This window comes from Mus musculus, chromosome 2, assembly GCF_000001635.26.
Source record: "Mus musculus strain C57BL/6J chromosome 2, GRCm38.p6 C57BL/6J".
Taxonomy (NCBI): domain Eukaryota; kingdom Metazoa; phylum Chordata; class Mammalia; order Rodentia; family Muridae; genus Mus; species Mus musculus.
Genome location: NC_000068.7, coordinates 41,334,309 through 41,347,449, shown reverse-complemented (window position 1 = coordinate 41,347,449; position 13,141 = coordinate 41,334,309). Strand labels below are relative to the sequence as shown.

Sequence of the window (13,141 nt, the reverse complement as noted above, 5' to 3'; positions counted from 1 at the left end):
ATAACTATCTTCTAGAGAAAAACAGCTTGATCAGTAAGTCTAAAACCCAAATAATTATAAAGATCCTGAGTTTGTATCTTTTCAGGAGCTATCTGTAATCTTTATCAGTTAAAGCTTTATGTAAACCTCTATAACACAAAAGCAAATCCTGGGGGTCTTTTTCAGGCAACCCAGGACAATTTCTTAACTGCCCAAAAACAATCTTCTTAAAGGAAGAGTATTTTTTTATAAGTTGCATAAGCAATTGCAAGCTCTAAGATATAATATTGACTATTAATATACAACTTAAAGCTTGATTGTTCAACATTTTTAAACACCATCTACAGCACACAATTTAATTATCTGTGCTGAAAAAGAATAAGCATGTGATTCAATTCACATATACTTTCCTCTCACATAAAGGCTATTTTTTTGAACACAGTAAATGGGATCCATGCATGCATGAATTTATAGAAGATATAGAAGCATGAATAAAAACAATGTTTAACTTATCTATGGGATAATGATTATCAATTTTACTTAATATGATGGTATGCAATAGATCAAACATCAATATTCTGCAATAACCAAATTAATGTCTGTTTGGAACAAGGAAAAGACACTTATACATATAAGCAAACTCTGTACACTATAACTTTCTATAAAGTAGGCAAGTCAAATCTCAATGTCTTGATAAATTTCACAGCTTGATTGACCTTTTATAAACTTTGAATTTAAATTTTATTTAGAACAACATCTGGCTAGGTCTGTAACAAGGCTCTAAGAAGTGCCACACAAGCCTTCCTGAGGCTGCTTCCCTCCGAGCTAAGTCTCAACCCAAATGCAAACTTTTCTCAATCTGAACACTCTGCCAGAGTCCTGGCCCAAAGATTATCTCTATTTTGAAGTATCCTTAAAGACCTGTTTTCTTGTGTTGGTTCATGTTGTTTAGAATGACTCCAACCCTGAGTTCCCAGTTTTAAGCTAACTTCCTGTTACAAGCAAAAGGCTGCCTGCCCCTTTAAGAGCTCCATTTGCAATCGGCCCTCAGCAGGGCTTTTTCAGCTGTACTTGACTCCCAGCCACAGTGCAGCTAACTTATCAGTTTGTGCTGTGCAAATTGAGACTGCTTTTTAAACAAGTTAAACTAAATCAAAGGATGGACAGCCAGCAGATAAAGTTTTAACCATTTATATTTTTCAACATGAAACACAGAACAACAATCATTCAAACAACAAAACAAAAACAAACATGAATTGACAGACATATGGACAATTTGGTGCACCAAAAGCAGACAATAGACAGACAGGGAATAGAACTTGGTGTCTCAAAGGGACACAGATATCCTAACCAGAGCTAAGAATATCTCCATAGGAGTCAGAGAGGAAACAGGACGTCTCCCGTTTTCCTTCTGTTCCCAGGAGAGCTCTGAAATAGCTTATTTTTATTTTTTCTCTTTTTTGCTAAAAGGTCCCAAACAGGGGATAACTGCTTTTCTAAAACTTATTTTCTCTCTCTCATGTTCAGAGTCTACTTCCTTATCTCCTTCTTCTGGGAATACTTGCAGAGAAGAGAGAGGAGGCACAGTGGCTGCTTCTGATAATTACTCTTCAATAAGAAAAGACAGTTGCAGGGACCACATCAGGACCCTCATTAGCTAGTTTATCATTTAAATCTCTACCTACCTTTCACCATCTTTTTACAATGTATCTCTGCTTCATCTATAATAAACCATGGACATACCTGGTCTATGAAAATAAAAAGTCTATCTAATTTTTCTTTTTAACTCATACTCCTCTTTCCCTGAGAGCTATCTTTAAACCTCTGATGAAGGCTGCCTCTTTAGATAGCTTATTTCCCATAACCTGAAGTGAAGATGACTCAACTCACCAAGGACTTCTCGCTCTTCCATGAGCAGCAGAAGGTGTCCTTCACTACTTCTAAATTCTTAGGGTCTCGATGAACTTCTCTGGAGCCTCCACCAATTAGGAATTACAATCCAGACCTCGCCCCACTTTGGGCGCCACTTATCCTGTCCCGCGGGATTCAGTTATTTGTGGGTGCGAGGGGGACTGCAAACCTGGAAGGAGATGGAAGGAAGAAAAAGAGGAATAGGAGACCAGGAAGGGTACCTATCGAGGTTTCGTTTATTATGCTGAGATGCCTTCTTTTTAAAGCATAAATTGCGGGGAATATGGTAGGGATCGAGGGAGAATTATACAAAGAACAAAGAAGTGGGCATCTGCTGACATGGGGGCCGAAGTCAGGTGCCAGGCAGCAGGCACTCTACATCTTATCTCTGGAACATTGATCCTCCTTGACAGCCTTGGGGGTCAGGCTGGGCTCAGGTGTAATTCATATCCTTGGATGGCATGGGAACTCAGGAAGAGATAGGGAAGAGGGGACTATAATTCAGCTTTTACAGCCTCAGGTGCCAGGAAGGGAATAGGGAGGAAGGGGGTGATAACCAGCTCTTAGCACAAGGCCATTTGGCCTGTTAGGGAGATTGTGAAGGGCTCACTTTGTCACGGGATGGTCTCCGACAAAATGATTCAAATTGTACAATTAAACTTTACTTCTGAAACTATTACATACTTTCAGCTATTCACAGAATCTCTTTTTATTTAATAATATAGACAATAATTTAAAATACAGAAAACACGAGTGCTCAGACTCTACAAGCAAGACAAGAACATGCCAATGCTGTCATGAAAACAAACTGTCAAACTATCAGGAATTGATTTTTTGTTAATAGCAAATAATTCTGACTCTGACAAAGACAATAATAATGGCCGTTCTTTACTGTGATCTAACTGGAAATTACAAATGCATTTTCTTTCCTTTCCATTAAGGGAGATGCATCAACAATGCCTGGGTATGTGATGGAGATGTTGACTGTGAAGATCAGTCTGATGAAGAAGACTGTGACAGTTTCTTGTGTGGACCACCCAAGTACCCTTGTGCTAATGACACCTCTGTGTGCCTGCAGCCAGAGAAACTCTGCAATGGGAGGAAGGACTGTCCAGATGGGTCAGATGAAGGCGACCTTTGTGGTATTGCTTGCTCTGTCATATTTACTTCTCTCCAGGGATTAGAACCTTTTAGTTTATTTGCTTCTGCTTATTCACATCAAAGCACTCATTCTTTCCATTGATTCCCTTCAAATGAGACTTTTTGCACTTGCACTTATATTTAATTTTTAGGTACTGAATTGCTTTATAAACTGCAGTGAATGTGATCAAGAAATTCTGAAAACAAGCAAAAAACAAATACTAGACAATGCATTTCCCAGGTAGAGAGCTCTGTAAGTGTTACATCTCTAGTTCCTGTTCTATAGCTCAACTGATGAGTGTCATCAGAAAGTCACCGAGAACAGTGAAACCTCACTGTTCAAAGTGAAACTTACTGCTGATGAGTCTTCAGACATTACAAGAGAAACTGTGGTTTTGTTTGTTACAGGAAGAGGAGAAGCTGGGCTTAAGACAAATATTTACCTACGTTGCTATGATGCTGTCTCTGTTTTGAAGTTCTTGTATAATAGCTTCCCTTATTATGCTTATCAAGTAAAAATGATCAACTCACCAGACTTTAAAAGAACTTGAGATAGCCATCTCTCTATGCTGAACAATATATATGAAGGGAAAGAAATGAAAATGTTTCTCATCTTCAGGATATCAGAGAGTTATCAGTAGAGAATTTAGGTATGTTTGCTAAAGGATACTGATGGAGGCTTCAACAAAGAGTGTAAATAATAATAAGAGGAACAAATCATACCCTGGTGCTTTGTAACGTAATGAAGAGGAAAGGATAGCTATGACTTGACTTAACTAAATAGTTTCACTACTCCCAATTAATGTTACTTAAATCCATAAAGGGCATCAGAAATTCTTAGTACTAAGACAAAAGAAATTATATTTGAATAAACTAAAATTATTGTGAACCCCCCTTTTTAACCTGCTGGGCACAATGGCTTTTTTTCAACAGTAGTTCTCTTGAAAAGGGGTGTCAATCGAACTAAAATGGAGCAACTATTTCAAAATGACTACAGTTATCAAATGATTATGATTACTGCAGAACAAGAATTCTTGAAAATAAATCTATATTTCCTTCCAAAATAATACCTAACGTGAATTCAATTCTTAAAGAAAAATGGCTAATGGAATTACAACCCAATTTTAAAAGAAAAATACGTCTAGAGTCACCAGGACATTTAAGTTATACAAGAAAATATTGCTACAATTTGTCAGTTATTATACAAGAGTCATTTTTAGTACTTCTCTGAAAAAGCACAACTAGACCAGTTTTGAGAAACAATTGTTACATTCTTATTTTTACATGATGTTTGCTGTTGCTTGATGTAATTGTTTTGTTTTATTTTAGCATAGTGTCTCACTGAGTGAACAGGGTCAAGCTCAAACTCACTGTTGCCACCAGCTTGACCTCATACTCACAAAGATCCACCTGCTTCAGTCTTCCTGGTTCAGTGATTAAAGGCATGCATGCTGAACTCAAAACATTTTTGGTGCAAAGAAATAGAAAGAAGCTCCTGGGCTTGTTGCTATGTATCTGTTTCCTCCTTGGGAAGAGTAGGAAACTGTAGGGAACATAAGGGACTTGTTGAAAAGAATAGGCGTAGTAAGAAAACAGTAGGCTCTGTAGGGTTGTAAAAACACAAATCTGCTACCTTACTCAAGAGCCTGACATTCTGAAATTTGCTAACACAGAAAATGCTGGTCCAAATTTTGGAAGTTATATCCCTTTTTAACTTTAATTTTATTCATCCCATATCTTTAATTGTCTATTGACTGTCAGGCTGATAAATATAATTAGATATATTCTATATCCTTCTAAAGCCTAAAAATTTGTGATTATAAAAGAATAATAATAAATGCATGTATCCAAAGTGTAAATACAAGTGGCATGAGAAAAGGATTCTCTTTCTTTATGAACTATGTTTATTATTTATGACAATGTGAATAATGGCTTCTCATTACTAGTGCTAAAATACCAGTAAAATTTTGTTTGTGTAATATATATCATATTTCCATGCCCTCATTGAATTAGCCATAACAACCAATATATAGGACACAATGAACAAAGAAAACTACTCCTCACTGTCACTATAATTACATATGCATATATGTATTTATTTATAAGTATTAAATACTTAGGTACTCAAAATCTGTCTTTCTTGTGAAAGGGATTTACAACTGATTTTGAACAGCTTCTAAAAGATTGAGAAAATTTTTCCCAGTTTTAACAAAAGTACTAAACACAATTGCATCAATGTGTTAACCCAAGTTATACTTTAAATTTAGTAGAAATGGAAATTTGCATTCCCAATTCTTACCATTTATAAATAAATTCTGCTATTAAATTGTTCCTAGCATTATTTAGTGTCCATTGAGTGTGGGGGCTTGACTTATATTGGGTCAAAAAAGCTCCAACTCTAATTCCAGACTTAGAGAATTCAATCAGTGAATAGTATGGACTAAGAAATGATGTTCTGACCAAAAGTATCTGTCCCTTTACAGATGAGTGTTCTCTGAACAATGGAGGGTGTAGCAACCACTGTTCTGTTGTTCCTGGAAGAGGAATTGTCTGTTCCTGCCCAGAAGGACATCAGCTCAAGAAAGACAATAGAACATGTGAAATCGTGGACTACTGTGCCTCCCACCTGAGGTGCAGCCAAGTGTGTGAGCAGCAAAAACATATGGTCAAGTGCTCCTGCTATGAAGGCTGGGCGTTGGGGACTGATGGGGAAAGCTGCACCAGTGTGGGTGAGTAGATACTGTAAACTATGAAAACAAATCCCAAAACACTTTAAACAATAATAAAAGGATTCTATTTATTCTGTAAGTCACCTTTAAATGTCATAGGTCATGTTTAACCTATTCCAAAGCCTTCCAAAAGGATGTGTTACAATATTCCTTCCTATCATAACCTTTGGATCCGTAGACATATGATTACTACTACAGTTCTAACCTGCCCTTCATGAAGAATACATAGCATATTTGAAATTATACATTACTCAAATTGGACTTCAGATATTGATAAATTTATATTATCTTTTAAGTTGTATTGAGTCCTGGTGACTCTCACACATATGTGCATAGAACATACTTCTAAAATCCATTGAGGAAAACAACAGGTCTTAGCTTTAATTAACTTCCAGATGAGAGAAAGAATCTCTTTCATTTTACTAATGTAGATTTCAGACAAATAACAGTGTTACCTACCAGGATGAATTTGTATCCAAAAAAAAATTATAGGCATAAATACAAAGATAGAAGATAGAGAGATAGATGATAGATTAATAGTATATATTCAAATCATTTATTTTTAGTCTGGATTACTGCATTTCAATATATTTATTTTTATGTTATATACATACAGAGTTGAATTCCAGATCTTATGCTTTATGGAACTTTTCTAGAATATAAGCTTTATTAGATGTTCAAGAACCTATACATCATGAAGCTTCATTCATTTTATTTCTTCTACTGGGCTACCATTTTCCTCCCTTCTTTTCTAGAAATCCAGTTTATTCTCTGATCCTCTCTAAACCAGAAATTTGTATTACTCAGTGTTTTAATTTCATGCATATTTATCTGTGTAAGACACCATATTCCTAAGGTTGTGTGGTCATGGTTTGATTTGACTTTCTATACTCATGTATACTTTCTTCTTATTTATCATTCTAACCAAATAAGAAAAATTGAAAATCAGAAATCAAATTACAGTCTTTTCTCTGCTTTTTAAAGTAGCTTCCAGTCTAATTTGGGAAAATTAATATACAACCAATGACTATTATAATTTCAGAGACTGTTTAGTTTTTAATCTTCTATTTTATTGTTCTATAGAAATGTGGGATTCTTTATCTCCTGCTAAACATTGGATGCCCAACTACGCTATTAAGGACTATTTATTGTATGTTTAATTCTACAAGACTCTAAATAAAGTAATCCTCACAAGAGTCTAAAAGAAGCAACCTGTTGTGTTAAAAGTATCATTTTGTTAGGAGTAGAGAAACAACATATCAGATTTGATCATAAATATGTTATGAACATAGCTTAGGAAAAACATAACATATTCTTTGATATAGATGAAGTTATTACAGTATCATGAAATAACTAATGAGTTAATAGCTAATAAGTTTCTACTTTCCTAAAGGTAAACTTTTGAATGTATACAACCAGGTACAAAGCTAATCCTAATGGAGATAGCCAAACTTCAGCCTTGGAGGAAGTCCCTAGAGCACTCTCATAATTTGCATGCGTCAAACCTGCTTTGATTGTGATGAAGGAGAAAAGCAAAAATGTAAAATATTAAGGTTGAAATAAAGATTTTCTCACATGAATTAATTACCAAGTTGATAATTAATTGTACCTTGAAATAGAGAAACTAAAACCATTGTCAACATTTATGTTATTCATAGACATGTTTTATTAATTGTTCTATTTGGCCACCTATAAAAGGTTTTGTTCTATATTTCTGTTATTTCATCTTTTTGAAAAAACAGAAAACTCTTAGAACATTAAAAATGAATTGTCATGCAACTCCTGGACTTCAAAATAAGTATTTCTTCTTTCATGTCATCCCTTCAGTTTCATCATTCTTTACGCGATCCCCTTTCAAAAATAAATGTTGTTGCTATTGCATTTAATACCAGTGCTAACTCACCTTGACAACTCAAAAAAAAAAAAAAAAACAAAAAAAAACAGAAACAAACAAACAAAAAGAAGGAAAAAAGAAAAGAAAGAATTGTAGGCCTTATGATTCAAATACATTAGTGCCAGAATACCCCTGGTATCCTCAAACCTTGAATTATTTTCTGTAAAGCTTTCATATATTTGTATTTGCTTTTGAAATTCTTCACACACTGGATTTTACTGCCATGCTGTGCTGCTTTTATTTTCTTCATTTTTGTTTTATGTTCATATCTAAAGTCTTGCTTATTAAATATACTCCTAAATCACTATTACTTTTACAATTTTGATTTTTATTTAATAAGTCATAAAAATTTCACTTTTCTGTTTGTTCTCTTATTTTCTGCCTTTCTAAAATGCTCTATTATGTCTCTGCCTTAACTTTCAAATAACATTCTCTTTGGGTGTTCTACTAAAAGTCCAGGAAGTTACTATCAGTGGTTGTCTTTCTAAGTGCTATATGCTTTTTGGTGGGCAGCCTCTGGCTAGTTTGCAACATTTCTCAGACTACAGTGAAAAACATTATAACTTTCTGTTTCCTCTTAACCTGAAGCAAATTATATTTTCTCAACAATGGCACCTTTGTTCCTATTTCTCTAGTGTTTCATAGCTTAGATGAGAAAAGTTTTATTGTTACCAATTATATTTGAGGAAAGAGACTGTGGCTGTAGATTCACAAACACTGTAGTGAAGAGATCATCTTTGGGTGCAGTGTGTTGCTCTTTCAATCTTTGATCCTCACATATGTCTACATGCAGCTATTTGGAAGACACGTTTTACTCTGAAAAAAATATGTGGATTGTGAAAAATTAATGGTTTTGAACACTTATATTTTAAAGGACATCAACTTTCTTTCTTTTTATAAAATAATTCTGTATATCAGAGGGCCACCTCAAAATTACTTGACTATGGGAATGGAGAGATTTCTCAGTGGTTAAAATTACTTCCTGATTTTGATGAGGATCCAAGTTCATATCCAAGCACTCACATCAGAGAGCTCAAAATCTTAAATTACCTTCCTCGGCGAACTAATCGATAAGCTGTTCTGTCTTTGGAAAACACATGTGTGTGTACAAACAAGCAGGAGCATCTATACACAAACATACACATACATACACACACACACACACACACACACACACAGAAACACACTCATGAACACACACACATAGAAACATATGAACACACACAGACACATAGACACAGACACAGAAACACACACACACACACACACACACACACACACTCACACGTGCATGAGAAGCACAGTTACTAATGAGATGGGAAGTATCTACATGCTTATCACTCATGGTCTCCTTCCTTATCTCTGATAATTGCCATGACCAATAGCTGTTAGTATATCAAACCTACATTCTCCTTATAAACTTACATCATGTAAACTCTTTTCTTTATTATTATTACTTTTTTTTAATGTCCAGTTGCTACCCCACTCCCAGTCCACCCTCCCACAGTCCCTCATACCATTCCTCCTCCCCTATCGCCAAGAGGATCTTCCCAATCCCCCCCTCCATGACTCCCTACTCTCTGGGTCTTCAAGTCTTTTGAGGGTTAAGTGTATATTCTCCCACTTAGGGCAAACCAGACAGTTGTCTACTGTATATGTGTCAGGGGCTATGGACTAGCTTGTGTATGCTGCCTGGTTGGTAGCTTTGTGTTTGAGAGATCTCAAGGGTCCAGGTTAGTTGAGACTGCTGGTCTTTTTATGAGGTAGCCCTCCTCCTCAGTTTTTTTTCCAGACTTTTCATAATACAACCACAGGGGTCCCCAACTTCAATCCAATGGTTGAGTGTAAATATCTACATCTGTTTCAGTCAGGCGCTTGTTGGTCCTCTCAGAGGACAGCTCTTTAACCCTGTCTTCTTCAAGGTTAACTCCTTTAAAATACTCACTTTAGTTGATTAATAACCACCATTTATTAAATGTCTATGGGTATTGAATATTATTGATAGAATGTCTCTCATTGAATAATTACAAAAAGTGAGACCCAGAAAAATATATTCACTGTTTAAAGATTGTAGCTAAGAGGTAATAAAGCAAAGATATTTGTGTACCATCCTAGCCATGTCATCTCAAAACGTAGCAGCGAAACTCTGCCCATCATGCCTATAATTTAGGTTGACAGCTCTGTGCTTGCTAGCACATACAATCTGTCCACAAAATTCAACATGGCAGTGTGCATCTGGCTTCAGCAACAGTCTTGTGGGTCCTCTACTTTTAGATGCTGGGGTTTGGGGTTTGTGTGTTGTCCCCAAGGGTCAGCAGATGGTAGCAGAAGGGATGCAACTTTCTGTCCCCTTAACTCCTGAAATTAGAAAAGGAGAGGGACACAGGCATAAATTCCTGGGGGCATTTCACTTGCCTGTCTGGGATTAAGACTTGTAGCTACACTGTCTTAAGTCTGAAGCCAGTGTGAAATGCTTGTCTGCAGTATATTAAAGGCTGGGCTCTGAAAGAAAGAAAGAAAGAAAGAAAGAAAGAAAGAAAGAAAGAAAGAAAGAAAGAAAGAAAGAAAGAAAGAAAGAAAGGAAGGAAGGAAGGAAGGAAGAAAGAAAGAAAGAGAAAGAGAGAGAAAGAGGGAGGGAGGGAGAGAGAGAGAGAGAGAGAGAAGAGAGAGAAAGAGGAAAAAGAGAAGAGAAGAGAACAGAAGAGAAAAGAAAAGAAAAAAAAAGAAAAGAAAAGAAAAGAAAAGAAAAGAAAAGAAAAGAAGCAGACATAAGTCACCTGACTTTGCAAAATCCAGCACCAGTGGGGTGGTCATGAACTCGAGAATGGGACTCCAGATTCCTGGCATCAGGACCACTAGCAGTGGAGAAAGCAGAGCTAGCCAAGGGCTTGACAGACACCTTCTCTACTTGTGCCATGAGGGAGGAGGAAGACAGGGTTCATGAGACTTCTTTGAATCATTAGTGAGTTCTTGGAGATTGTGAAGGTAGGGGGATTGGGAAGAACAATGCATTTCTTGACATAGTAATTTGCCTGTGTTTGTAAAGGTGTCTTGCATCATGTAGGCAAGAGGAAGAGGGAAAAAGGAGACTACCACCAGGAATAGTTATTTGCGCATTTTTTTAAAAAATGGTGTCCAGTGGAGTGCAAGGTTGCTGTACAGGGGCAGGAGATGTCCACATGACTTTTTAGTGAGGGTTATTTATTTATTTATTTACTTATTTTGCAATGAATTGTTTCCCATAATGAAAAATGAAAGGCAACCATAGATCCAGAGAAGAGCAAATTAGGAAAATATAAGATTGCCTTCCCTTAGAGTTGTAGATACTGATGGGTCTTTGGGCTGATACCAAAGGTCTGTCCCTGCTTGCACCGGGGGCACTATCCTTTTTTGTTCAAAGCAGAGATTTTGCTGGATCCATGAGAGCACCAGATGTCATATTGTGTGTGTTTGCTCCAGTTGTGGCCCCACAATCTCGGCACCAGCTAGAGTATGCATTTTGGGGTCCAGCTGTGTGTCATGTTTCCTAGCTCTCTAGGCTACATACAGGGCTGGAAGGAAGAAGCAGAGTCCGGAGTGGGTGGGGTCTGCAGGTTCCTGGTCTAGCTTAAAGTTCTGCAGAGGGTAGGATGCGCTGTGGGAAGGGGGATCATTTTAATGAAAATCTCTCCTAGATAATCTTAGCTTGTGTACATATGTTTTGTTTTGTTTTGTTTCGGATTTAACCAATGCTATATATGAACATTGGAGAGTGGGAAAAGGTTCTACATAGGATGAATTCAATGGTTGGAGTTTAAAATACTGTACATGCCTCATTCATATGGAGAGGGGTTCCAGGGTCTCAGGTATTCTTTGGGAGGGTTAATATCAGGGGGAAAAATAGTTAAATTTGTAGAATTGCCATTTGACCACTTATACATTTGTCCTTACTCAGGTAGAGGGTATGGGAAATCCACAGACAAGATCAGAGAAGGTGAAGTCCTGCTGGTAAAGGGAATTCTCCATTTTGATCGATATCAGAGGAGCTATCTAGACATGATAGACAATGATATTAATCAGCAGGGTTTCCCAACAGGTGGTGAAATTTATTCTCCCTACTCCAAGGTTCAGCTTCGATGTGATGCCAGTGCCCAGTTCCTCAATGTTGTGAGGTCTCACATTCCCACAATACCTTTAAACTTTAAACTTTCAAGAGCTTGTTCCTTTCAGCCTTTCTAGCCAAGGTTTTTGTTGTTGTTGTTGTTGTTTTTGTTTTTTTTTTACTCAAATAATTTATACATCTTTTGCAATGTAAAATTTTGTAGTTTGTAGCACATAGCATATTTGTTGTGAAATCTTATTTTAAATAGGCCATTTATCTTTTCTTTCATAACACTTATATTCATTACTTTCTTTACCTTCCATTTTCCTTTTATCTTTTGGAGACTGAATGAAGGGATGGGTTAATTAAAGCCCTTGCTACTCATCACAGAACCAACATTGTTTTATGTAGAATCTTCCTCTTATTTCCACATCTCTTTTAATTTGTTTCTAAAGCCTACTTCCTTTACCAACTGATGGCCATTCCTATTTGAATCAGATATTTTCTTACAAAATATAAACAATGTTATGCATTAATATGTTTAAATTTATGAAATGAAATCACCTATCGTATAACTTATCATATTAATGTTCTCATTCAGCGCTGTTTTTATTACTTCTGATATGTGTACAACTAATCTACTATGTGTATTTGGTACACACTATCACATGATAGAGCTTACCCATATGGCAAATAGACAATTAGACAACATCATAACATGACCCCAGCAAATACTGAAGTGGGTTTATTTTTTTCCAGTCTGCTTTTATACCATTGTAGGTACATTCAAAGAATAGAGTCAATTCTAGGTCAAACAAAGCATAAGCAAAGGTTCCATGATTACTGTATTAAGTGACTTAACAATGTGATCAAGATACAAAGAATACATTCCTCAGATGTATTCATCTTGAGTCTTATCCTAGCCCAATATCAAATTCTTGCCCAAGACCACTTCCTTGTCCTAGCCCAATGTAAATATTCTTGCCAATATCCTTGAAGCAGTACCAGGAGCTCTACATATCAACCCCTTTTTATTTCATAAACTAAATATGCCTGTCTTAGGTTGTTCTGACAAGAATGCCTTCCTTACCCATCATTGAATATACATTATCCAAAGCAATGCACTTTTGTCTTAGGTTGGTAAGGCTCTGTACAGAATCTTAGCTGTCATTGACTGCCAGCCTGTTAAAGGAGAGATACTATCTGGGGATACATTTTTAGTTTCAGGCCAAGTATTTTGGCCATGAACATGTTGATGTGTTTAAAGGTGGTTTTATCAAAATGGGCAGGAATAAAAGTATTCCCAGGACACGAAGGGCCAACAATTTTATCATCATTTTCTGCAGCATCAAATCTCAGAGGAGCAGCATTCTTTAAATTCATAATCTTGGTATGCAGAGTTATAAT

The 13,141-nt window shown here is 36.3% G+C and overlaps 1 protein-coding gene and 1 long non-coding RNA gene across 11 annotated transcripts in view; one reads left to right on the top strand and one right to left on the bottom strand.

The window, feature by feature from the left end:
- Positions 1-13,141, top strand: part of Lrp1b (low density lipoprotein-related protein 1B) — a 2,058,309-nt gene that overhangs the window by 1,306,149 nt on the left and 739,019 nt on the right. For all 10 annotated transcript variants that reach the window (XR_374143.4, XR_374144.4, XM_006498463.4 and 7 more), the window contains exons 22-23: positions 2,832-3,032; positions 5,514-5,759. Coding sequence is in view for 8 of the 10 variants with exons in the window: in XM_006498463.4 (XP_006498526.1) it covers positions 2,832-3,032; positions 5,514-5,759 (447 nt within the window). In the remaining 2 variants the exon portion in view is untranslated. The remainder of the gene's footprint in view (positions 1-2,831; positions 3,033-5,513; positions 5,760-13,141) is intronic.
- The window catches only part of Gm30138, a 46,175-nt gene continuing 41,363 nt past the window's right edge, over positions 8,330-13,141 (bottom strand). The window contains exon 4 of the long non-coding RNA XR_374330.4: positions 8,330-8,469. This is a non-coding gene — a long non-coding RNA (predicted gene, 30138). The remainder of the gene's footprint in view (positions 8,470-13,141) is intronic.